The 25,359-nt window shown below is 49.7% G+C and overlaps 1 protein-coding gene across 5 annotated transcripts in view; it reads right to left on the minus strand.

Annotated features, from left to right (window-relative positions):
• The window catches only part of LOC146810317 (ATP-binding cassette sub-family A member 10-like), a 1,555,322-nt gene that overhangs the window by 1,321,514 nt on the left and 208,449 nt on the right, over positions 1 to 25,359 (minus strand). For all 5 annotated transcript variants that reach the window (XM_085617313.1, XM_085617310.1, XM_085617311.1 and 2 more), the window contains exon 7: positions 4,805 to 4,943. In XM_085617313.1, the coding sequence (XP_085473439.1) occupies positions 4,805 to 4,943 (139 nt within the window). The remainder of the gene's footprint in view (positions 1 to 4,804; positions 4,944 to 25,359) is intronic.

Here is a 25,359-nt window from a genome sequence, read left to right on the forward strand (position 1 = left end):
TCTTTTTGCATTTGTCACCCCGAGTGGGACGGGTATGCTCAGACGTGAGTCCCGTGCTCTCCATGCCACTGGATACAAGCTATCCTGGCTGAAGAGGGGTGAAACCCCGAAACCGGTCCTAGGATGCTTGTTTCCAGTCCAGGGAGTACCTGGCCTGGCAGTTCGGGCTGGACTGTTCCCATAGGGCACAGGGTCAAGACTGATTTGCATATGGCTGGGTCCAAACTGAAAAGGAATGGTGAGCAAAAAAACGATGGATTTGGGCCCAGATCTATGTACTGGGGTGAATGTATGACATTGTTCTGCATTCTGTCCATCAATAATTCTTTTTGCATTTGTCACCCCGAGTGGGACAGGTATGCTCAGACGTGAGACCCGTGCTCTCCATGCCACTGGAATCAAGCTATCCTGGCTGAAGAGGGGTGAAACCCCGAAACCGGTCCTAGGATGCTTATTTCCAGTCCAGGGAGGACCTGTCCTGGCAGTTCGGGCTGGACTGTTCCCATAGGGCACAGGGTCAAGACTGATTTGCATAGGGCTGGGTCCAAACTGAAATGGCATGGTGAGCAAAAAAACGATGGATTTGTGCCAAGATCTCTGTACTGGGGTGAATGTATGACATTGTTCTGCATTCTGTCCATCAATAATTCTTTTTGCATTTGTCACCCCGAGTAGGACGGGTATGCTCAGACGTGAGTCCCGTGCTCTCCATGCCACTGGAATCAAGCTATCCTGGCTGAAGAGGGGTGAAACCCCGAAACCGGTCCTAGGATGCTTGTTTCCAGTCCAGGGAGGACCTGGCCTGGCAGTTCGGGCTGGACTGTTCCCATAGGGCACAGGGTCAAGACTGATTTGCAAATGGCTGGGTCCAAACTGAAAAGGCATGGTGAGCAAAAAAACGATGGATTTGGGCCCAGATCTATGTACTGGGGTGAATGTATGACATTGTTCTGCATTCTGACCATCAATAATTATTTTTGCATTTGTCACCCCGAGTGGGACGGGTATGCTCAGACGTGAGACCCGTGCTCTCCATGCCACTGGAATCAAGCTATCCTGGCTGAAGAGGGGTGAAACCCCGAAACCGGTCCAAGGATGCTTGTTTCCAGTCCAAGGAGGACCTGTCCTGGCAGTTCGGGCTGGACTGTTACCATAGGGCACAGGGTCAAGACTGATTTGCATATGGCTGGGTCCAAACTGAAATGGCACGGTGAGCAAAAAAACGATGGATTTGGGTCCAGATCTCTGTACTGGGGTGAATGTATGACATTGTTCTGCATTCTGTCCATCAATAATTCTTTTTGCATTTGGCGCCCCGAGTGGGACGGGTATGCTCAGACGTGAGTCCCGTGCTCTCCACGCCACTGGAATCAAGCTATCCTGGATGAAGAGGGGTGAAACCCCGAAACCGGTCCTAGGATGCTTGTTTCCAGTCCAGGGAGGACCTGGCCTGGCAGTTCGGGCTGGACTGTTCCCATAGGGCACAGGGTCAAGACTGATTTGCATATGGCTGGGTCCAAACTGAAATGGCATGGTGAGCAAAAAAACGATGGATTTGGGCCCAGAACTCTGTACTGGGGTGAATGTATGACATTGTTCTGCATTCTGTCCATCAATAATTCTTTTTGCATTTGTCACCCCGAGTGGAACGGGTATGCTCAGACGTGAGTCCCGTGCTCTCCATGCCACTGGAATCAAGCTATCCTGGCTGAAGAGGGGTGAAACCCCGAAACCGGTCCTAGGATGCTTGTTTCCAGTCGAGGGAGGACCTGTCCTGGCAGTTCAGGCTGGACTGTTCCCATAGGGCACAGGGTCAAGACTGATTTGCATAGGGCTGGGTCCAAACTGAAATGGCATGGTGAGCAAAAAAACGATGGATTTGGGCCCAGATCTCTGTACTGGGGTGAATGTATGACATTGTTCTGCATTCTGTCCATCAATAATTCTTTTTGCATTTGTCACCCCGAGTAGGACGGGTATGCTCAGACGTGAGTCCCGTGCTCTCCATGCCACTGGAATCAAGCTATCCTGGCTGAAGAGGGGTGAAATCCCGAAACCGGTCCTAGGATGCTTGTTTCCAGTCAAGGGAGGACTTGGCCTGGCAGTTCGGGCTGGACTGTTCCCATAGGGCACAGGGTCAAGACTGATTTGCATATGGCTGGGTCCAAACTGAAATGGCATGGTGAGCAAAAAAACGATGGATTTGGGCCCAGATCTCTGTACTGGGGTGAATGTATGACATTGTTCTGCATTCTGTCCATCAATAATTCTTTTTGCATTTGTCACCCCGAGTGGGACGGGTATGCTCAGACGTGAGTCCCGTGCTCTCCATGCCACTGGAATCAAGCTATCCTGGCTGAAGAGGGGTGAAACCCCGAAACTGGTCCTAGGAGGCTTGTTTCCAGTCCAGGGAGGACCTGGTCTGGCAGTTCGGGCTGGACTGTTCCCATAGGGCACAGGGTCAAGACTGATTTGCATATGGCTGGGTCCAAACTGAAATGGCATGGTGAGCAAAAAAACGATGTATTTGGGCCCAGATCTCTGTACTGGGGTGAATGTATGACATTGTTCTGCATTCTGTCCATCAATAATTCTTTTTGCATTTGTCACCCCGAGTGGGACGGGTATGCTCAGACGTGAGTCCCGTGCTCTCCATGCCACTGGAATCAAGCTATCCTGGCTGAAGAGGGGTGAAATCCCGAAACCGGTCCTAGGATGCTTGTTTCCAGTCCAGGGAGGACTTGGCCTGGCAGTTCGGGCTGGACTGTTCCCATAGGGCACAGGGTCAAGACTGATTTGCATATGGCTGGGTCCAAACTGAAATGGCATGGTGAGCAAAAAAACGATTGATTTGGGCCCAGATCTCTGTACTGGGGTGAATGTATGACATTGTTCTGCATTCTGTCCATCAATAATTCTTTTTGCATTTGTCACCCCGAGTGGGACTGGTATGCTCAGACGTGAGTCCCGTGCTCTCCATGCCACTGGAATCAAGCTATCCTGGCTGAAGAGGGGTGAAACCCCGAAACCGGTCCTAGGATGCTTGTTTCCAGTCCAGGGAGGACCTGGCCTGGCAGTTCGGGCTGGACTGTTCACATAGGGCACAGGGTCAAGACTGATTTGCATATGGCTGGGTCCAAACTGAAATGGCATGGTGAGCAAAAAAACGATGGATTTGGGCCCAGATCTCTGTACTGGGGTGAATGTATGACATTGTTCTGCATTCTGTCCATCAATAATTCTTTTCGCCCTTCATTTAGAACGCAAAGGGGCGTATTCACAAATAGCAATTTCTAGTATGTTTCGTAGTCTTACAAAATGCTATTCACAAACCTCTGTGCGGACTTTACACCTCTGCCTCTCCTATCTTTTTTCTGTGCGGATCTCTCCACCCGAAGCGCACAGTCTTTGCACATGTAAGTATATGTTTTTGTAATAAAAATGAGAGGGACAGAGGCGAGTGGCTGGAAAATAGGGATTACTTCCTACTAAAGAGGAAGGGGAAAGGAAGGAGTATGGAGGCCTTAAAGGATAGTCGGGGAGTTTGGGGAGGGCTCTCCCAATTCAATAAAGAATAAATCGATTCCGATTCACAAACTGCACTTCTAAAGTTACTACAGCCAAATAGGGACCCAAAACTCTAGTAAAGAGCTCCAGCTCAGAGATGAAGTAATTCCAGCATCACAATGGCCAACCACTGGACATTGGACATTTTTTGTCATAAGTTCTACATCTAGAACACATTTATAATATACATTTTCTTTAATATTTAACAAAAAATATTATAACAGACGTTTTACAAGTTCAGTAAATATTTTTTACTTTTCCCCAAATTTTACCATAGGGAGACTAGGTAGTTGGAGGAGATCTCTCATTGGTAAATTATAGGAAAAAGTTATATTTACTTTACCATAGAGAGAGAGATCTCTGCAGTAGGGGAAGAGATCTCTACATGGAAAAGTGTAAGGAAAAGTTTCCTATACTTTACCATAGGAAGGTGTCCTCCTTGGTGGCCGAGATTTAAAGTGTAGCAAAATGTAAAAAGATTATTAAAGTTGAAAAAAAGTTTGTAAAATAGTAATCTAAATTACTGTTATATATTTAGTCGAAATATGGAACTAAAGACAAAATGCTACAGCATTAACTAACTTAAAAAAAGCTTTAATGTAAATATTTTAAATTATAAGGTTAAAAGGTTCACAAGTTTAAATTAATAATAAATTCCCACCTAAAGTAAAAACATCACATTATTTTACTATACATTAATAGTCACTAAAAAGATTCATACAATTTGTTAAAAGTAATTTAATCATAGTTTAATAAAATGTATAGCAATATTTTTAAATGCAAAAAAGGTGTTAAAATATTTTATAATTAAATAAAAAAAGAATTTGCTTTATATATGTGTTTAACATTAAACAATATTTATTTATATTTCTTAATACATAATATTGTTTAATTTAAATTAACATCATTTCCTATGGGGTTTACATTTAAGCCCCTTCCTCCTATAGATTCTATTGTAGGGTGTGGCATTACATGGGTTTGTCCATGTGTGGCGCTAGACTTGCTACTGTTTTTTGTAGTAGTAACTTACATTTGTAAGTAATGCTCCTCTCCCTTTATCAGTGGTGGAGACATGTAATTAAAAAAATTTCAACAGTAGCAAAGTTACTAGTGTAAAAGTAAATTAATACATTACTCACAAGTGTAACTTTGATTTGAAAATACCTCTGTCAGAGTCTTAATTAGCATTATCCAGCACACATAAACAGACACACTGAGATTTCAAGATGAGACTTACAGAGGCAATACCGTAGAGGAAGAACAGGAGGAAGATCACAAGGTAACTCGAATCAAGTAGCAATGTTTTCGTTATAAGTACTGCCAATAGACTGGCCATAATAAATATAAATCCAGCATATAGTAGACCCCAGGACAGCCTAAAAAGAGAAAAAACACAAATGAATTACTATTGGTACAGTACAATGTAGATAGTCAGAACAAAATGATCAAATCACTGGTACGAATGTTTCAACAGTCTTCTTGCAAGTGGCAACACATCTTGTCTAAAGATCTATGCTTCATAAAATTAGCCCTCGCAGCTATCTATCATCTCAAATTCAAAAGCCATAACAACAGCTGCATTAAATAGTGGTTTTGTGTAGATATCTGCCTAATAGGTTCAGCTAGATATTACCATAAACAAATTATATTCGATTAATAATTATCAGATAAAAATGTTTTTATAATTGCTTCTTGTACATAAGGCTGAAGGAATACAATATCATGTAGACAGCTCCTTGGTACACTATATGGAATGCACTTAGTAGAGAATTCTCCAAGGAGGGCTATCCGAAGAGAGAGGGGCTGTAAGAGACAATTTTTTAATCAGACAATAGGTGGTGACTTAGGTGTGTGGGAATGTATATTCGAAAAGTTTTGCTTGAGTAGTATATTGAATATAGCATATTAGAACGAGAATGGCATTAACAATAATAGGAAAAGATTATTGATAATAAAGGAAAACATGTAAGCCTAAATCAGATAATATTATTTTACAAGAAACCCACTCATATAAGTGACAATATTAATTTAAGGTTCATTGTATACCGGTTGATCTGTTGGGGTGGTGGATTATTGCAAGTCTTACAATGCAAAAACAATGCACAAATTAAAGAAACCTATGATAATTAACATATATAACCCCAATCAAAATGATACTTTACCCATCCAGGGAATGACTATTTAACTGCATAAATTACAGGCTTCATACATTCTGAGTGGGACTTGAAATGCTGTAATAGTTCCAATTGATGAACCAATTATAATGAGGGGGAGTATAAACTTAGATTCAGACAAACTATTAGCAATGTAATTTTAGTTTCAGATTGAATCAATCTAGAGAAAACCTTATATTCAAAGATCACTGTTAATGTATTTTACTTTCATGAACATCAGCAGTTTTCAAGAATTTACTAATTTCTCGTGTCTAGAAGTCGACAAAATGCTTCTACTATGATTTAAATAGCTTCTCGAGGTATATTAGATCATACAATTAATAATATTACACTAAGAGCCTAGATTATACAATAGTTCCTCAATGCAATAAAATAATTAAATGGAAACCCCTGCTAGATGAGATGTATGGGCACAAGTCTGGGAAACATATCAGCTTGTTTATATGAACTATATTAAATCAGCAGACATTAACACCAAGGTGCCGATTCCGATCCTGTAAAACCCAGGTACAAATGGTCGTAAGGAGCGTTTTCTCCATCCGACTCGTACCCGGGAAAAACACCTTACAAACTCGCAAGTATGATTCGCACAGAAATACCATTTCCGTACGAGTCGTACAAAAGACCGACCGGCAAAAAAATTAATCTGGACGGCGCATATGCGACGTCCGGACGGAGTCAGGCAGCGTTTTACGGACCAGCAAGTACGATTCAAGCCTACGTCACTTCCCAAGTAGCATTTTTCACGGGAGCCAAAAACTGCCGGGAAATTGAGGACGACGCGAACAAGGAGCACCGGTACGTGACGGACAGCGATGAACCCCAACCTACGCGTCATCCCGGCCCTCATAGCCTACGACCTCGTGTTCAGAAACCGACGCAGACGCCGCAGAAGGTCAGAACAACCCCCAGGGGCAAAGGTGGGGGGGTGCAAGGGGCAGGAAACATAACCCACACCCCACAAAAAACAAATATAACCTGCACAATAATTACCTCCATGGTCGGGTCACATCGGGGGGCGTGTCCACCAATCCCATGTCCCGCCACAACAGAAGTGGACGTGGACGCGTAACCGTCACCACCACAATGGTGGTACGGGACGTACCCATGCCCGTCAGAGCGTGGGTACGGTCCGTACACGCGTACGCCTACGTCACCGCCACAATGGTGGTACGGCCCGTACCCACGTCCCCCAGAGCGTGGGTACGGCCCGTACCACGCGTACCCCTACATCACCGCCACCATGGTGGTACGACCCATACCCACGCTCTGGGGGGCGTGGGTACGGGCCGTACCACCATTGCAGTGGTGATGTAGGGGTACGCGTGTATGGACTGTACCCACACCCCCAGAGCGTGGGTACGGTCCGTACACGCATACCACTACGTCACCGCCACAATGGTGGTACGGCCCTTACCCACGCCCCCCAGAGCGTGGGTACGGGCCGTACCACGCGTACCCCTACGTCGCCGCCACAATGGTGGTACGGCCCGTACCCACGCTCTGGGGGCGTGGGTAAGGGGCGTACCACGCATACCCCTACGTCACCGCCACAATGGGGGTACGGCCCGTACCCACGCCCCCCAGAGCGTGGGTACGGGCCGTACCATGCATACCCCTACGTCACAGCCACAATGGTGGTACGGCCCGTACCCACGCTCTAGGGGGCGTGGGTACGAGCTGTACCACGCATACCCCTACGTCACCACCACAATTGTGGTACAGCCCGTACCCACGCCCCCCAGAGCGTGGGTACGGTCCATACCACGCATACCCCTATGTCACCGCCACAATGGTGGTCTAACACGCACCCACGCCCCCCAGAGCGTGTGTACGGGCCGTACCACGCTTACCCCTACGTCACTGCCACTATGGTGGTACGGCCCGTACCCACGCCCCCAGAGCATGGGTACCGGCCGTACCTCACATACCCCTACGTCACCGCCACCATGGTGGTACGGCCCGTACCCACACCCCCAGAGCATGGGTTCGGGCCGTACACGCGTGAGTACGTGCCTATCACTATAGTTGGGGGTACCGTAGGCCCTAGTGATACAGCATGTACTCACGCGTGTACGGGCCGTACACGCGTGAGTACGTGCCTATCACTATAGTTGGGGGTACCATAGGCCCTAGTGATACGGCACGTACTCACGCGTGTACGGCCCGTACACGCGTGATTACGTGCCGTATCACTCGGACCTACAGTAACACAACTATAGTGATAGGCACGTACTCATGCGTGTACGGCAGGTACTCACGCGTGAGTACGGGCCGTACACACGCCCTCAGAGCGTGTGTACTGCGTTTCACAGCTTACACTGGTGATAGGAGGCGCACACGAAAAGAATGGAGGTGTCAGACTCGCACAAGGCTGGACATCAAGTCATTGTCAGTGCAGTCCTTCATGTGCAGGGCCTAGGTGTGTCAGGCAGTGATGTGGCACATGTCTCCTCATGTTGTGGCACAATAGATGTGTGATGAGCTGTTTACACATGTCATGTGTGATGGGGCACTACGTGGCACACTTCCTCTTCACCTTCACACTTTGCACATGTGTGCATGTGGGACACACGTGTCAAGCACTGCATCACTGGTATGGCACAGTCAGCAACACCCGCAACTGTCCCCTGATGCCAGGTACACGGATAATTACACCTGACATGTGACTACCAGCGTGCCACGATGTAACTATGTCATGTGTGTGTCATGAGCTTGCCGTTGGTGTTCCGTCAAATCCATCTGCTGTTGCAGCATCCAACATGTGTCTGTGTGCATATGTGCATGACACACATATACGCACTCCATGCCACATGTGGACTCACACGTTACATGTGTCATGATGGTTCGAAGATGACTTCCTGACATGAGGCAATATCTGCGTTCTCTCAATGTCTGTGTCATCAGTTTTTGACATGTACCTCTTCATGGAAATGTGTGTTATCTGTCCTTTTTCAGATGACATGTGACCTGTGCATCTAGACTCCCGCCAGCTGTCTGTATGAGATGACATCCTTCAAATGCTGATATGTGGATGTCTGTGACTCATGTAATGTGTCTGGCTTGTCACTTACACTGGCCCACAGCTATTTTAATGGCATGTCACGTCAACATTGCCATGCAACTATTGTGGCTGGCTCTTCGTAGGAGTATCACCTGGCTGGCCTACGTGTCCTGTATGTATTACACAGACCAGACTCTGTATTAAGCAGATGTGTATTAGCTGTTGAACATGTGCTTACCTCAGTGAGATTGGTGTGGTAATGTACTCACTCCTTGTTATGCCTTTCAAACCTCTGCAGGGCACCGCCTCTCCCCAGATGAATGCCAGACCTGGATGCCATGCGTGAACATGACTGCATACGCAGATACCGCTTCTCACAAGAGTTGATAGAGGACTTGACTCGCCGGCTTGTACCACACCTCCAACCACAACACAGGTATCCTACAGCTCTGACCCCCAAGATGAAGGTGATGGCAGCCCTACATTTTATTGCCACCGGCACGTTTCAATTGACCATAGCTGATGTTGGTGGCATGTCCCAGACAATGTTTAGCCGTGTCCTGCATGATGTTTTAGAAGCCATGTTGGTGCACCTGGATGACTCCATCCATTTTCCCACTCGTGAGCAGATGACAGGTGTCAAGGGTGAGTTCTCTGCCCTGGGAGGGATGCCTTACGTAATTGGGGCCATTGATGGGACACATGTGGCTTTGGTACCACCACAGGCACAGGAGGTAGCCTTTAGGAACCGCAAACATTATCACTCTATCACTGCCCTTGTGGTGTGTCTTGCTAACATGCTGATTTCCCATGTCTGTGCCCGTTTTCCAGGGTCGGCACACGATGCCTACATCATGAGGCGTAGCAGGGTGCCAGAAATGATGCTGCAGCTGCACGCGGAACGAGCATGTCTTGTTGGTCGGTATACTCTGTTAGTCCTGTGTTTCGCGCTATCTTTGTATCTTACGGCATCTCCTGACCCACTTCTTCACATGATGTTTCCATGTAGGGGACTCTGGCTATCCCAACATGCCATGGCTGATGACGCCTCTCCACAACCCCAGAACAGCCGCAGAACACCGGTACAACGACACCCATGGGCAGACGAGGTGCGTGATTGAGAGGACGTTTGGACTCCTGAAGAGCAGATTCCGGTGCCTCCATAAGACCAGCGGCGCCCTCCCATATGCCCCGGTGAAGGTCTGCAAAATCTTCATTGTGTGCTGCATGCTGCACAACATGGCAGTGGAGAAGGCTGTGCCACTCATCCTTGATCCCGATGAGCAGGATCATCCACTGGTGGAGGATGAAGGGCTTGGGCACGGGGCAAGTGAGGATGAGGATGAGGACATCCGGAGTCAGCTTATCCGCAACTTCTTCTCATGATGGTGAGTCCCTGTGTCTGAGTGTGCATGCTTTGAGCCTTGTGTGGCATGTGTTGCAATGTGTGTGTCCAGCTGAGTGTGTGCTAAGTGACTTGGAGTTGTGTTCTGATGTGTCATTCAAGTGATGATGTCATTCCACACATTTTAGCTGGAACACTAAATTTATTAAGAGCATGGTGACAACATCATTCCTGTAGAGTACATGTACATGTCTGCGGATTACTAGCTCTTCGCTGACTTGTTGTGTGTATGTCCTCCCCAGGTTCTTGCGGCTGTCGTCTGCTCATGTCATCATTGCCCTCCTGCTATTCCTCATGAGTATTGCAACGTGTGCTGGATCAGAGTTACATGCACAGACATGGTGAAAAGTCATTTGGGGTAAGGAGTGCAGCAAGGCATTTTGTGGGTGGTACGTGTTTGTGATATGTGGGGACTGCTCCTGTGCATGTTGTGTTACCATGCATACATGTCGACTCACCATGGGCCACATGACGTGTCGCATGGCTCCCATGAATTGATAGTCACCCTTCCTGACAGTCATCTGTAATGGTTTGTGGATTCTGATGAAGGCATCAATGTGTGTAAAACGTCCCTCAGGAACATACAGGATGCTAATGGTGGACATAGTGTGGAACATCCCCATATGAGGCTCTATGGGGAATTGCAGACTCTCCGTGTGCAGCAAGGGGTGTTAGGCTCAACCCCTTCACTTGTGTGCCAGCTCAGTAGGATTTACCACATCTGTGTGTTGAAGGGGGTGTCCAGTGTGGGTCGCACATGGTCAGCCAAATGAACTGTGAGTCTGTTCCAATTGATGCATTTCCCTTAGTGTGAGGCTGAGTAATAAAGGTGTTCGTCACACTCCAAGGTGCCTCATCTCTGTCAATGCAGGTCTCTTGCCACTTTGCATGCGGCATATCTGGCATAGTTGTGGAAGATTATGCATAGGAGTCCATGTGTAGTTTAGCAACATGCATGCAGTTGCTCATGGATTAGGCTCCCTATTGGGCATGAAGTACATGGTCGTGTATGTTTTTTTGCATGTTGGTCCACACAATGGGCCATCAACAGCTGCTGAGGGTGTGTCTCCTGGGCACAGGTCGGCCTTCAGTTTCCTGATCCGGTGTCATGCTTCTTTGGTGATTGTGCATGCATTGTCTCTGGGTGTACCATGTGACACTGGACACTCCTTACTTTGCACACGCGCCTGTTGCAGTTGTCCTTCTGACATCCTAGTCTTTGTGTACAAATTCTGGCATTTTGCAAGGAGATGCCGCCTGCTGCTGCGGCCCCTGCAGCAATGGCCCACAGAGTATCCAGATTTGGCAACACACATGCCTCCAAGATGCTCCTCACTTCCTCCCTCCACCCATTCATTTGGCTGTCCTCAGCTTGTCTATGCCACTGTTGCCGCCACGCGGTGCCAAAGGCTGGACCATCAGCACATGCAAGGTGCACATTGCACCACCATCCTGTCCTTGCATAACCCACATCACACTACAGTCTGATGTAGCAGCCACACTCCGAGCTATGTCCATCCACACATCTAACGCCTGCTGTCAGACATACCCTGGGCACACATACGACACCTTTGCATGCTGAGTGTGCAACACCAACTGCCTACACTGCGCTGCCCCGTCTTCCAGGCCCTGTCAAACCAACCAGGTCACGTCCCTAATACTCCCCACCGGCTCTGTAGCCCAGCAAGGGCATGGGAGTGGGACTCAAGGCTTCAGCATGTAGTATGGTGTCATCGTCTGGGACATGGCACAGGTATCATCTCTCAGCATGTCAATCTACAGAGTGTCCAGGACCCCCCTCTCCACCATCACATGCGCACAGCACCTCATCATCAGCTCGTATGCCATTGACAGCCAGGTGCTCCTCACCCTCAACAAAGACACAGACATTGGCAGTTCCATCATTCAAGTATGCATGAGATCCATTGATGAATGGCTGAACACGAGCCACCTGAGGCTGGACTTGTACAGGACTGAGGTGATCATCTGAGGATTGTCCCCTTCCAGCTGGGTCTAGTGCTTGTGTCCCACCCGCAAGAGCCCTGCACAAGCACCCAGTGGCCACACACACAAGATGGTGTGCATCATGTTTGGCTCGCTCACATTTGCCATTCTAGTCCACAACATCTGTACCTCATGCTGCAACGCCCTCTGCATTATGCACATGATCCACAGATAGATCCACTCCAAGAAAAGACAGACCATCCCCCAGGTCCATGACAACATCCGTGTCAAATACTGGCCTGCCCTCTACGGAGCAAGTACATCCAAACTCCCAGGAACGTTGTCTACATCCAGGGTGCATCTGCACACCTCAGCTTCAACACCCTGCGCCCCAGCCACCTCACCGTCCACCATATATAGCTGCAATGGATCACTGTCTGCTGCATGATGACCTCCACACTCACCACCCACACTCAGGAGGCAGTCTACAACCCCGACCCCAAACCAACCTTGTACGTCTGTCATCCTAGATCCCGTTGGGCCATCTCCATGCATCCAACTTTGCCCTGGCCACCGTTCTTCACATCCACCGTACTCCAGCATACAGGACATGGTTCTCGCACCTGGCCACACATACCTGGGACTCCCTCCCCGGGAACCTCCACATGAGCCATGACCTCTACACCTTGATGATACTCTCCCAAATAGGTCTGTCCGCACAGTTTAGCAAGCCCCCCCCCCCCCTCAGCAGCCAGAGGCCATCACAGGTGAGTGTTGTGCTCCATGCCTACATTGAATGATACCTTGTGACCCATGTGTGTCCTGTACCAGACTCTGATCCCAGGGTATGGATGGCCACATATATTCAACCACATATGTGGTTGAATAATGCAAAATGACAGGAACGTCTCATGACCAAAGTAATATATTTATTTGCGGTGGGGTACGTGTATTGGTAGATGAAATTAGGTGCTCTACCGGGGGAATAGAATCCAAAGTTCACAGGGGGAGATGGTATCCTTGGCATTGGAAGTCATCAGAGTCCAGACCACAGTGTTGGTCATCATTGGTCAGACTGTGACCAGCAAGTCCATGTGGCAGAGAATGTCATTGGATGAGGTGCTGCTGTTGCGCCAGAGGGCCAGGTGCCAGGCCAGGTGACCTGGGAGATGTGGATGGTCCGCTGACTCTCACGGTCTTTTCCGTGGACGACCCACCTTCCTCCGGGGACCCTCAGATGCAGGCCTTGATGATGCTTGGGACGCTCCATCAGACGAATCCTCCTCCTCCTCCTCCCTCCCTGTGTCTGGTGCTGGTCTACGCCTGGTGGCACAGGGAGGGTTGCCCATGCTTTGGGCGATCTGACGGAGTGATTGGCTCATGTCCCTGTGCACCGCCAGGAGCTCAGCCAGTCTTGCCTCCATCCGTCCTTGGTGTTGTTGATGACTGGCATGATGCTCGACCTGCAGGTTCTTTATCTCATCAAGGGTCCCCTGCATCTCTGAGAGTCTCGACACGACCTGGTTGATGCCTCTGGTGTCACGCCGGTATGAGTCCAGGATGTTGCGTATGTGTGACATACCGGTGTCCTGAGCTGGCTGGTCAGGTTCGCGCCTCCTCCTGCCTCCACTCCCACCACCCCAGCCCACTTGAGCCTGGCCTGCCCTTGTGGGCACATCGGGTCTACGGGACCCCTGAGGTATGGCATTTGCAGGGTTGCCTGCCTCCTCCTGGGTGCCCGGAGAATCTTGTGCCTCCTGGTCAGACTGGCTGTGTTGTTCAGTGCAAGCAGGGCTCCTGGGTGTGTCCTGGGATGTGGCAGGAATGGGGGTGGTGGTTGGCACAGATGTACCTGACGCAGGTGCTGCAGGGGCTTGGGCACCAGAGGGTCCAGGTTGGTCGGGGTCATCCACGGAGTGGTGAGAGACGTCGCTGCCGGTGGGATCATCGTCACGTGTAGCCTGGGACTGTGATTCTTCCCCCCCAGTGTTGGGGGGAGATCGACGACGTTGCCCTGTGTGTGAGAGAGAGACAATGTTAATGGTGTTTCATGCGACATCTATGTTTCATACATATTCAAGTTGACACAGTTCCTCCAGGTAGTTGGATGTGCCTAGCATTCCTCTCAATGTCCACTTGGGGATGGGTATGTTGCGGGGGACAGATTGGGATGTTCTCCTGAGTGTTGTACCTGTAGATTGTTGGCTATGATGCTTATTTGGCTATGGATTGGTCTTGTTGTGTCACATGTCCATTGTGGGAGTGTGTAAATCCGTTGCCTGCCCCGGGGGTGTGTGCTTGTGTTAGGGGGGGGTGTGACTGGGCCTGCTGTTGTGTGTGGTGTGAGGTGTCATTGGGTCTCCCAGGTGATGTGTCTGTCCCCTCATGGTGCATGCTGGCATGACAGTGAGTGTGAGTTCCTGTGCTAGATATCTGTGCTTGTGGAGTTGGTGTTTGAGTGTACAGTGGTCCCAGGAGGGCCTTGTGCTGCATACAGCAGGGCCAAGTGTCGCTACCTTGTCAGTACTTTGCCAGTCCCTGTGCATTGTGCATGGGTATGTACCTATGCCATATGGGCTGAGGGCATTGGTGTCTGCGTCTCATTTTCACAATGTGTTGTGTGGGGCCCACCCTCCCAAGCTCCCGGACACCCAGTCTTGTGTTTGTGGTTGTTGTAGCCTTGGACATGGCTTTGCCTTGATTTGTGAAGGGTGCATGGTGACGTTAGTGGCATGAGCTTGGTTTTTGAGTGTGGTTGTGTGCGGTGAGTGCTTGGGGGAAGTTGTGTGCATTTGGTGTATATGTGGTGTGGACCCCATTGCCCCATGTTACGTAAGTTGTTTGTGTACTCACCAGGCTCTGCAACTCCGACTCCGTGTACTCCCACCGGCAGTAGCAGGGCCATCACCTTCTCCTCCCAGGGATGGTAGTGTACGGGTCTGCGGGGCGGCCCACCTCCAGTGATGTTACTCTGGGCATATTCTTCGTTCATGTTCCTCTTGACCACCCTGCGCAGATCGTACCAACTGGCTTGTCATTCATGCCTGGTCCTTCGGATGGGCGCAACAGCATTCACCTTATCGACAATCCTCTGCCACATGGCAGATTTTTCAGCTATGCTGGTCTGTCTGACCAATGTTCCAAACAGCTGTGGCTCGACTCTGATGACTTCGTTGACAAGGAGGTCCAGCTCCGCCGTTGTGAACTTTGGATTCTTGTCTGTGGGCATGGTGTGGGGTGTGGGTGTGGGTGTGGATGGTTGTGGGTGTGTGGGTGTGAATGTGACGGTGTGTGTGTGAATGTGAAGAGGGGGATGTTTGTGAAGGAGGTTGTGTGAAGGTGTGTGAGTGAAGGTGTAGTGAAGGTATGAGTAATGTAGAGTTGTTTCTCTGTGGGGTCTGGCAGCAGTGGGTCTGTTGCAAAGGCTCATGGGTTGTGTGTGTGGGCCCTTTTTATTGGTCCATTTTTGGGTGTGGCTGTGTTTGAATTTTGGTGGGTGTGTTATAAGAGGTGGTTGTGATTTAGGTTCTCTGTTTGCCTGTTTGGATGTGCCAGGTCAGTCATTGAGATGTATTTTGAAATGTAGACGTGTTTTGTGGTGTTGTGCGAGTCGAATTGACCCTCCTTGTGCTGTTTTACAGTGTCCTGGTTCTGTAAGAGTCTTTTTCGCGTAGGTACGATCCGTACATACGCGATGCTGGGTGAGGGTGCTGGGGTACGGAGTTGGAGTGCGGCGCGTACATGTGGTGGGGGTACGGTGCGTACACGTGTGGGCCTGGGGTACGGCGCATACATGCGGAGGTACGGCGCGTACATGAGGGGGTAAGGCGCGTACATGGGTGGGGGTACGGCGCGTACAGGTGCGGGCCTGGGGTACGGCACGTACATGCGGAGGTACGGCGCGTACATGGGGGGGTGAGGCGCGTACATGGGGGGGTACGGCGCGTACAGGTGCGGGCCTGGGGTACGGCACGTACATGCAGAGGTACGGCGCGTACATGCAGGGGTAAGGCGCGTACATGGGGGGAAGGCGCGTACATGGGGGTACGGCGCGTACAGGTGCGGGGCTGGGGTACAGTGTGGACAGGGGGGGTAAGGCACGTACATGGGGGGTACGGCACATACATGGGGGGGGTACGGCGCATACAGTTGCGGGGCTGGGGTACATTGCGGACAGGGTGGTGTACAGTGCTGACATATTTGGGGGTGGGAGGGCTGTACGGCTCATACACGGGCATAAGTTTACCCGTGTACATGTGTGCTACTGCGTTGGCTCCGCACGGGCCATTTTACGTGCGATTGTGTATTCGGACGGACGGTCGGGATCGAACTTGCGCGCTCGGACTTGTGTTTTACGATTTGCACGTAAAAATGTCCGGCTCACTCTCGTACACTTTTCCCGACGATATTCGGACGTAAAAACTATCCGACGCACTCTCGTACACTTTTCCCAAAGCTATTCGTAGTTATTTTTCACGTACGAATCGTACTTGCCCGTTTGTACGGTACTTGTACGACTCGTATGTAAAAAAATACGGATACGGGTCGTACGCAAATTATTTTTAACGGATCGGAATCGGCACCCAAGTGAGATACATTTAAAGGATGCACTCGAGGTCTGACTGCTCAATACTTGATTAAGCTACTCAAGGAAAGGAATCCTGACGTCCAAAAATTTAAGATGAGCTAATTCAGTTGGATCAACTTATTTTTGACACAGGCAATGTGCAGCTTGTGCTAGTTATATTAATGAACAGTGTAAGAGTCTGAGACCTGTGAGAAAGTCGGAACAACATTGGTGCAATTCATATGAAACAAAGAAAAGGTACGGGTCGTATTAAACAAACAAGAGATCCAAAGCAAAGATAATTAATAAAAGTATGTCTTTATGAATGGCTATATAAAGAAAAATACAACTTGCATTTGGCGGACAGTCCCCCAAATACAGTGATTCTGATCGAGAGGATGTAGAGAGGAGATAAAAGAGAATACAATTATAGATACAACCGGAAAGCTAAAAAATGGTATCACAGCAGTATTAAATGGCCTACCAGCAACATTTAGAAATACATTTTGTCAATTTTGGTTAAATACTTACTATACCTCTTCATTAAAATTCAAAAACAGCTAAAACCTGAACAAATTTGAAATAAACAAATGTATTAGTGTTCAGGAAACAAATACAAGATAATAATTAATATTTATCCTCCAGGCCACTTTTTCTACTAAATTGGATTGCTAACCTATATGCAACAATGAGAGCAAGAAGGCTAAATAAAGAAATGTGTACTGTATCTGCTCTAGCCAACAATGTCACATGGAGATATTTGAAAACATATAGAGGATATCCGTGCAGTAATCATTATGCGTCTGCACACATGAAGCAAATGTCAGTCATTAAAGTTGTTGCCAGAAAGGAGTTTAATAGGGTAAAATCGAGACATCTCTGAAAAGAAATACAAAGATACAGGGGCCGATTCCGATTCCGGCCGCAAAACAAACCGACCGACACGGACCCGGACCAAATACCGACCGACACGGACCAGCGCCGTACGACCCGTGCAGTATGATGCAACGCGAGTGAATTACAACGGACACATACGGAATACAAGCCGTACGACCGAGCCGTAGGGAAAATAGTGATCCGGCCGGAAAACCGACACGATTTTCACCGACCGACACGAACCCGGTATGAACCCGACCGACCCGTACCCGCGATGTCCGATCCGAGCAGTACGATGCAATGCGTGTAAAACCAGACCGACTCGCACGGAGACCAAGCCGCACGACCGACACGCACAGACAACCGGGCCCACAAGCAATAGAGACCTTCGCGACCGACGCGTATGAAACACAGAAGATAGGCAGCGTGAACGAGGCGGAGAAGCCCGCACGAGACAACAGCAGTGTCCGTTTCCATCACATGAACGTCTCCTTCTTGCCTACAAAACCCAAAGTAAAAAAGACAAAAAAAGGACCAAACAAGCAATGACAAAGCCAATAAATATCAAATAAAAAAAACTGGGACAAAGACACACTCACAACTCCAACTATATAAAGGACTACAATCACTACCATCATCCCTTGCAAACAGGAGACACAGCCAGCAGCAAACACCATTACACAGCAACCACAGACACACTCACAACTCACACATCACACAGCCCACACACCATCAGCACCTCATCCAAAAGCACACACATATACAGCCAGCAAAACCAACACCAACCCACCCTCACTTGCACCCTCACACACACATCCCTCACCACCACCACCCATCACCATGCCCCCAAAGAAGAATCCAAAGTTCACAGATAGTGAGTTAGAAGTGCTGGTAGACAAGATCATCAGAGTAGACCCACATTTGTTTGGTACATTGGTCCAAAGGACCTGCATGTCACAGAAAACCAAGATGTGGGCGAGGATTGTGGACAAGGTGAACGCTCAAACACCAGCAAGGCGCACAAAGGACGATATCCAGAACAGGTGGTATGATGTGCGCAGGAAGGTCAAGAAACTCATCGAAAAAGACCACGCCCTGAGTCAGTGCACCGGCGGTGGCCCTCCTGCCAAACCAGTCTACTTCAGGACCTGGGAGGAGAAGGTGCGGGACATCCTACCACCAGAGAGCGTCCATGGCCTAACAGACATACCAGAGCCTGGTGAGTACACAAACAACATACCCAAGATTGTGTGGCAAGGGGACAGTGAAACCATGCACCGCAAGCAAAGCTACACTAACCAATAGATAATCATACCAAGATATGTATGCCAGTCAGACAAACACAATACCTGCCATCTCATAGTGACTTGGAACTGTGTCATGACATGCACCAACCTACAAACAAATAGAGCAAGCCAGTGGCACAAAGCTAAATAGACACTGCCAGATAGTTTGCCACCACAAACACATTATGTCACAGTGCAGCTGACTGACAGGAAGGAATAGAGGGGATGCAGGTGAAGTGAGTGTCTCCAAAAGCATGATGGGGCCTGTAGTCACAGATAATGCTCCCCCTCCTGATTGGCCCATCAAGACCTCTCTGAAACATGCCCACATCACAAGGAGTGGAAAATGACTGACAAGATGGCTGACACTGGGTCCTGCTGTGGGGAGCACAAGGCCCTGCTAGGGGTTATGTGCAAATCAGAAGCAGGACACCACTGGCTGACATCCTGAAAGACAACTTGCACACCCTACAATGGAAGCATGTCTCATGATGGGAAGGAGGACTGACAGCCCTGACCATACTTACCAGCATGTGGAGACACACCCCACCCTCAACACAAACTCCACACAACTCACCGGGTAGAATGCATTGACACACACCTCAGTGAAATATCAGCAAAAGATACCCCGTACTGGGTGCTGCTGTGTGAAGCACAGGGGCTCTCTTTGTACTTGTAGCCAAACAAACACCAGGATTTCACAGTCAGCCATCTTGCCATTGCTGTCACACTCCCTCACAGGGAAGCAGAGTCAAGAGGAAGGAAGTATGTGCATGCTGGGAAGGGGGGTGTAGCCAAGAGTATGATGGGAGTCGCAGTCACAGACAATCTACACCCACCCACATGGCCCAGCAACCTCACACTGAACCATACTCGCCCCACAGGGAGTGGGAAGGGACAAGGCCATGCTGGGAAATGGCACCAACAAACACCAGGACTTCACAGTCAGCCATCTTGCCATTGCTGTCACATCCCCTAACAGGGAAGCAGAGTCAAGAGGAAGGAAGTATGGGCATGCTGGGAAGGGGGGTTTAGCCAAGAGTATGATGGGAGTTGCAGTCAGAGACAATCTACACCCACCCACATGGGCCAGCAAGTTCTAACTGAACCATACTCGCCCCACAGGGAGTGGGAAGGGACTGACAAGATATCTGACACTGGGTTCTATTGTGGGGAGCACAAGGCCATGCTGGGAAATGGCCAACAACAATATCAAACTCTGTCCGTGACAAGCTGGGAAAAAGCAGTGTACAGGCAGGCATCTGTTCGAAAAGTAGAAAATGTCATGTTTGTGAACCATCGATGCGTATAGAAACATAACTCACATCGTGTGTCTCTTCCAAACACAGTTGGTGCTGGGCACCCAGCACCAAATGAGGAGGATTCCCAGACTCTGGCGGACACTGAGCTCTCTGGTCTGACTCTGTCTCTGTCCTCTTCGGATGACGACGACCAACCTGGCCCCTCCGGTGTGAGCCATCATGCAACACCAGCAGCATCAACATCTGCACCCCCTGTACCCACGCCTCCAGCATCTGGATACCGACAGGGCACCCCGCCAACACGGACAGAACAAGGCCAATGAACACCCACAGCACAGGGACACAGGACTCCCCGGAAGCTACAGCAAACACCACCAGCAACACCACCCAAGGGGTCCCAGTGTCACCTGTGCGTCCCGCCGCTGGACCTGCCCATGTGGATAGGGGTGCTGGGAGGGGTGGGAGGCAGAGGGGGTGCCTTGCAGAGGGGTCTGGACTGCATGATGACCCCCACCTGGCTCGCATCATAGATGCGTACCAGGATAGCACCAGAGGAATTGGACAGGTAGTGGGGATCCTCAAGGACATGCAACAGGAGCAGGTCACCCACCATGCCCGCATGGAGGCCAATTGGGATGCCCTTACTGTGGTGCATCGGGACATACTCCAATGCCTCCGCCAGATCAAACCTGTCCACACCTTCCTGTGTGGCCAATACATCTGTCGCAACACCATCTGCCAGCGACACAGGGAGGGAGGAGGACTCTGGCGGAGAGTCCCCTGCACCGCAGAGGCCTGCACCTGAGGATCCACCCTCTGGAAGAAGAGGGGTCGTCCGAAGAAGGACATGTGAGAGGCAGATGTCCCAGCACATCCCCCAGGGCCTCTAAACCTGTTCTGGACAATGTTTTGGGGCGCAACCCGTTCACCCTGTACAATCACACACAACTCGATACACATGACATGGAGGGTTCATGTTGGGCCAATGTAGCAGATGCCTGTGGACTTTACTCTGGACATTTCAGCTACCAGCACTTCCAACTCTAATGTGAACTTTGGATTCCAAAACCAATGTACAGCACCCACCATCCTGTGCACTTCCCTCACACATGTTTGAAAATAAACTCACCAGTACACCACACTTGCCTCTGTTGTGATTCCAACTTGTCATGTTCAGGGAGAAGTCGATCTGCTACACAACACAGTGCATGCCAAATACTGCAACAATGGGACCAAAGTAAGGTGAGTCATGGTGATGTGACACATGTGAGGGATACACACCACAACACATACTCACCATGGCCATGTTACTCATCCCACACAATGATGTTGACCTGAAACACATTGGCATGCACAGACACAACACCAACCACAGTCATTGGTAACAAGTCCACAGGTGAGGTAAGCAGATGCCAGTCAGATGTGGGAAGACAGACATTGCACATAACAAAGTGTAGCACAGGTTCATTACACATCAGCAACACGTTTATTCCACAATAGTTGCACGGTAATTCTACATAACAGTGGACACACGCTCACAAAGTGTTGTAGAATTGAAGTCCAGGGATGTGTGGTACATCAGTTGATGGGAATTGACAACCTCCACACTGGTGTTGGATTCTGGGTGTTGGGGGTCATTGTTGAGCAAACAACAGGCAAAGTACCCTGGGAAGGACAGACACAAGACACAGTCAAAAGCACAGCAGAACAGGAGAGAAATGCAATACACATGCACAAAACATGTCGCAAGAAACTTACACAAAAACAAGTTAGCAGTACTACCCTATTGTGGAGTACACACCACCTGAATGGACACAACACTGCACGCATCCAGTCAAGTGGCACACAGACACACTCATACAGCAACAGAGCTGCCACAACACCAGGCTACCTCCATACATTGACATAACAACCCTTGAAACTCACATTCAGGTGAAGAAGTTGTTGATAAGCTGTGAGCGGACGTCACCCTCATCCTCATCATCACTGGCATCTTGGCCCAGGCCGGGATCCTCCACAGGTGTCGGAGGTTGGTCATCGTCATCGTCATCCTGGATGAGAGGCACCTCCTTCCGCATTGCCATGTTGTGTAGCATGCAGCATACAAGGATTATTTTGCACACCTTTGCAGGCTCATATGGGAGGGCCCCTCCGGTCTTGTCCAGGCAGCGAAAGCTTTTCAGGAGGCCGAATGTCCGCTCAATCACCCTCCTGCTCCAACCATGCGCCTCGTTGTAGCGCAGCTCGGCTGGTGTTACAGGGTTCCTGAGGGGTGTCAGCAACCACGGCATGTTGGGGTATCCGGAGTCACCTACACACACAAAAATGAACAAGTAGCTGAGTTTTGTAGGAGTGCGGAATACAACATTGACAAACACACACAATGAGAAACAGTCAGTACACACCGACAAGCCAGGCATGCTGAGCTGGCATATGTGACATCAGCGTTGCAATGCGACTACTCCTCATAATGTAGGTATTGTGCGCAGAACCAGGGAACCGTGCACACACATGTGTGATAGACATGTCAGCAAGACATACCACCAGAGCATTGATGGAGTGGTAGTGCTTCCTGTTCCAGTATGCCTGCTCATGTGCCCATGGTGGTATCAGGGCCACATGTGTCCCATCAATAGATCCGATGACGTTCGGCCTCCTCCCCAGTGTATAAAAGGCATCCTTTATTTCAGGGAGTTCAGCTGGGCTAGGGAACTTGATGTACAGATCTAGGAAATGCAACATCCCCTCCAAGACATCGCGTAGCACCCGACTAAACATCGTTTGCGACATACCACCAGCAGTAGCCACAGTGTACTGGAAGGTACCAGTAGCAAAGAAGTGCAGGGCTGCCATCACCTTCACCTCTGGGGTCAGTGCTGTAGGGTATGTCCGGCCAGGTAGCAGATGTGGCCCAACTGCTCCGCCAACTCCTCAATCAGTGGCCTGGTGAAGCGGTACCGTCTGATGCAGTCGTGTTCCTGCATGGTTGCAAGGTCTGGGAACGGTCTATGGACAGCTGGTGCCCTGCAGTACAGAGATGCACAAAGGAGGATTGTCAGTTCATCCACCCATGTGGCCATGACCAGGCTCAATATCACATGATAGATCATGACATTACACAACGTACTGAGGTGTGTGCCGTTGGGCATGGATACATATGTCCCCTACATGACCACCACCTCACATCTCAATTCCACATGTCCACCTGAGTCCCATGTAGTGCAATGGCCAATCATCTGGCTGTGTCACCCAACCTATGTACTGCTGCGACGTTCCAAACACACACCACAGTGACAAGTGAGGCCTGATGTCTCCCATGCATCACAGATCTTTGCCATGCAGAAACCCAGGGTCCCTGTAATGCCACATCGACACTGGCATGGACATAGCGTATCACGTACACACCACAAGGCAAGCGTAAGACCCACAGGTAATGGCCACTGTTGTTCCTGCCAGCCCTACATGTCCGTCTCTTAGACACACACACACCATCACGGTTGATGCATATACCACATAGATGTGGAGACTGTCACCCATTGGGCACATTTGATCAGACACATCTGATACACAACATGCACACAGACTGTGGGTGCACATCAGTATTGTGGCTACAGGTCTCACTGTGACGTACATGCCATCACCCCCTGGACTCAGGGTGTATGTGACATGCCCCAAACATATCCAACATGAAACTGTGTCCGTGACTCATGCCTATTACTGTACAATTGCACATCACAGTGGTAATGTGCACAACACACAAAGGATGCTGCCCCCATGTACACGTGCACAGCCTGGGAGTGGCTGCACAAAGGTGCCACCCAATAAACCAGATGTGCCCCCCCCAAAAAACCCAGGGAATGCAGCCCTACATGCCATGGGACACTGTGTGGCCAATGATGTAGTGTGGTAGGTGTGCACAGGTGTCCCTGGCTAGTAAATGTGTGTTGAATCTGTAGAATAGTCACACCAATGAGGTCCGACGTGGGTGACAATGCGTACGCATTGCACGGTTCATGACCGAGCCGTGCGTACGCTTTGCCATTGAATGCAATGAGGTCCGACGCGGTTGACAATGCATACGCATTGCACGGTTCATGACCGAGCTTTTCGTACGCTTTGCCATTGAATGTCATGACCGAGCCATGCGTACGCTTTGCCATTGAATGCAATGAGGTCCGACGCAGGTTACAAGGCGTACGCATTGCATGGTTCATGACCGAGCCGTGCGTGCGCTTTGCCATTGAATGCAATGAGGTTTGACGCGGATGACAATGCGTACGCATTGCACAGTTCATGACCGAGCCGTGCGTACGCTTTGCCATTGAACGCAATGAGGTCCGACGCGGGTGACAATGCGTACGCATTGCACGGTTCATGACCGAGCCGTGCGTACGCTTTGCCATTGAATGCAATGAGGTCCGACGTGGGTGACAATGCGTACGCATTGCACGGTTCATGACCGAGCCGTGCGTACGCTTTGTCACTGAATGCAATGAGGTTCGACGCGGGTGACAATGCGTACGCATTGCATGGTTCATGACTGAGCCGTGCGTACGCTTTGGCACTGAATGCAATGAGGTCCGACGCGGGTGACAATGCGTACGCATTGCACGGTTCATGACCGAGCCGTGCATATGCTTTGCCATTGAATGCAATGAGGTCCGACGCAGGTGACTATCATGCATACGCGTCAGGCAAGCATGGTCCGAGACAGGCGTACACCTTGGCCATTGAATCGTATGGAGACGGGTGCAAGTGTATTTTCGAAATACGCGTTGTATAGTCAGTTGACCGAGCCGGGCGCACCCATTGGCTCCGGACTGTCATGGAGACGGATGTGGATTCAAAACTTGTACGAGTTGTGCACTGGAAATTCAGTTGGATGCCTACAATAATGTTGCAATTTCAAGTGTTTCATGAAGGTGAAGATTTGAATGATGCGGAAGGCGTGTACGAGTCGTACATTTAAATGGATTGGCCAGATTCATAGAATGCAACCGTGTTGGACCTATCACTTGGGACACATGGCACCGATTCTTCCTCTGCAGCACAGATATAAGGCTGGCTGGCCCCCAGGGAGCTCACTTGCCTGCACTACATGCTACTGGACCACATCCCTGCAACCACTGCTGCTGTCTTTGCATCCTCAGGCTCCTGCTATGGCACGTACTCTGGAGAAGGCCCCAGCCTTCACTGAGGAGGAGAACCAGGCCCTGCTGAACGGGCTCCTTCCACAGTACAGAAAGCTATATGGGAAACCAGGGGAGCAGGTGA

The sequence above is a fragment of the Triturus cristatus genome, chromosome 7 (assembly GCF_964204655.1).
Source record: "Triturus cristatus chromosome 7, aTriCri1.1, whole genome shotgun sequence".
Lineage (NCBI taxonomy): Eukaryota > Metazoa > Chordata > Amphibia > Caudata > Salamandridae > Triturus > Triturus cristatus.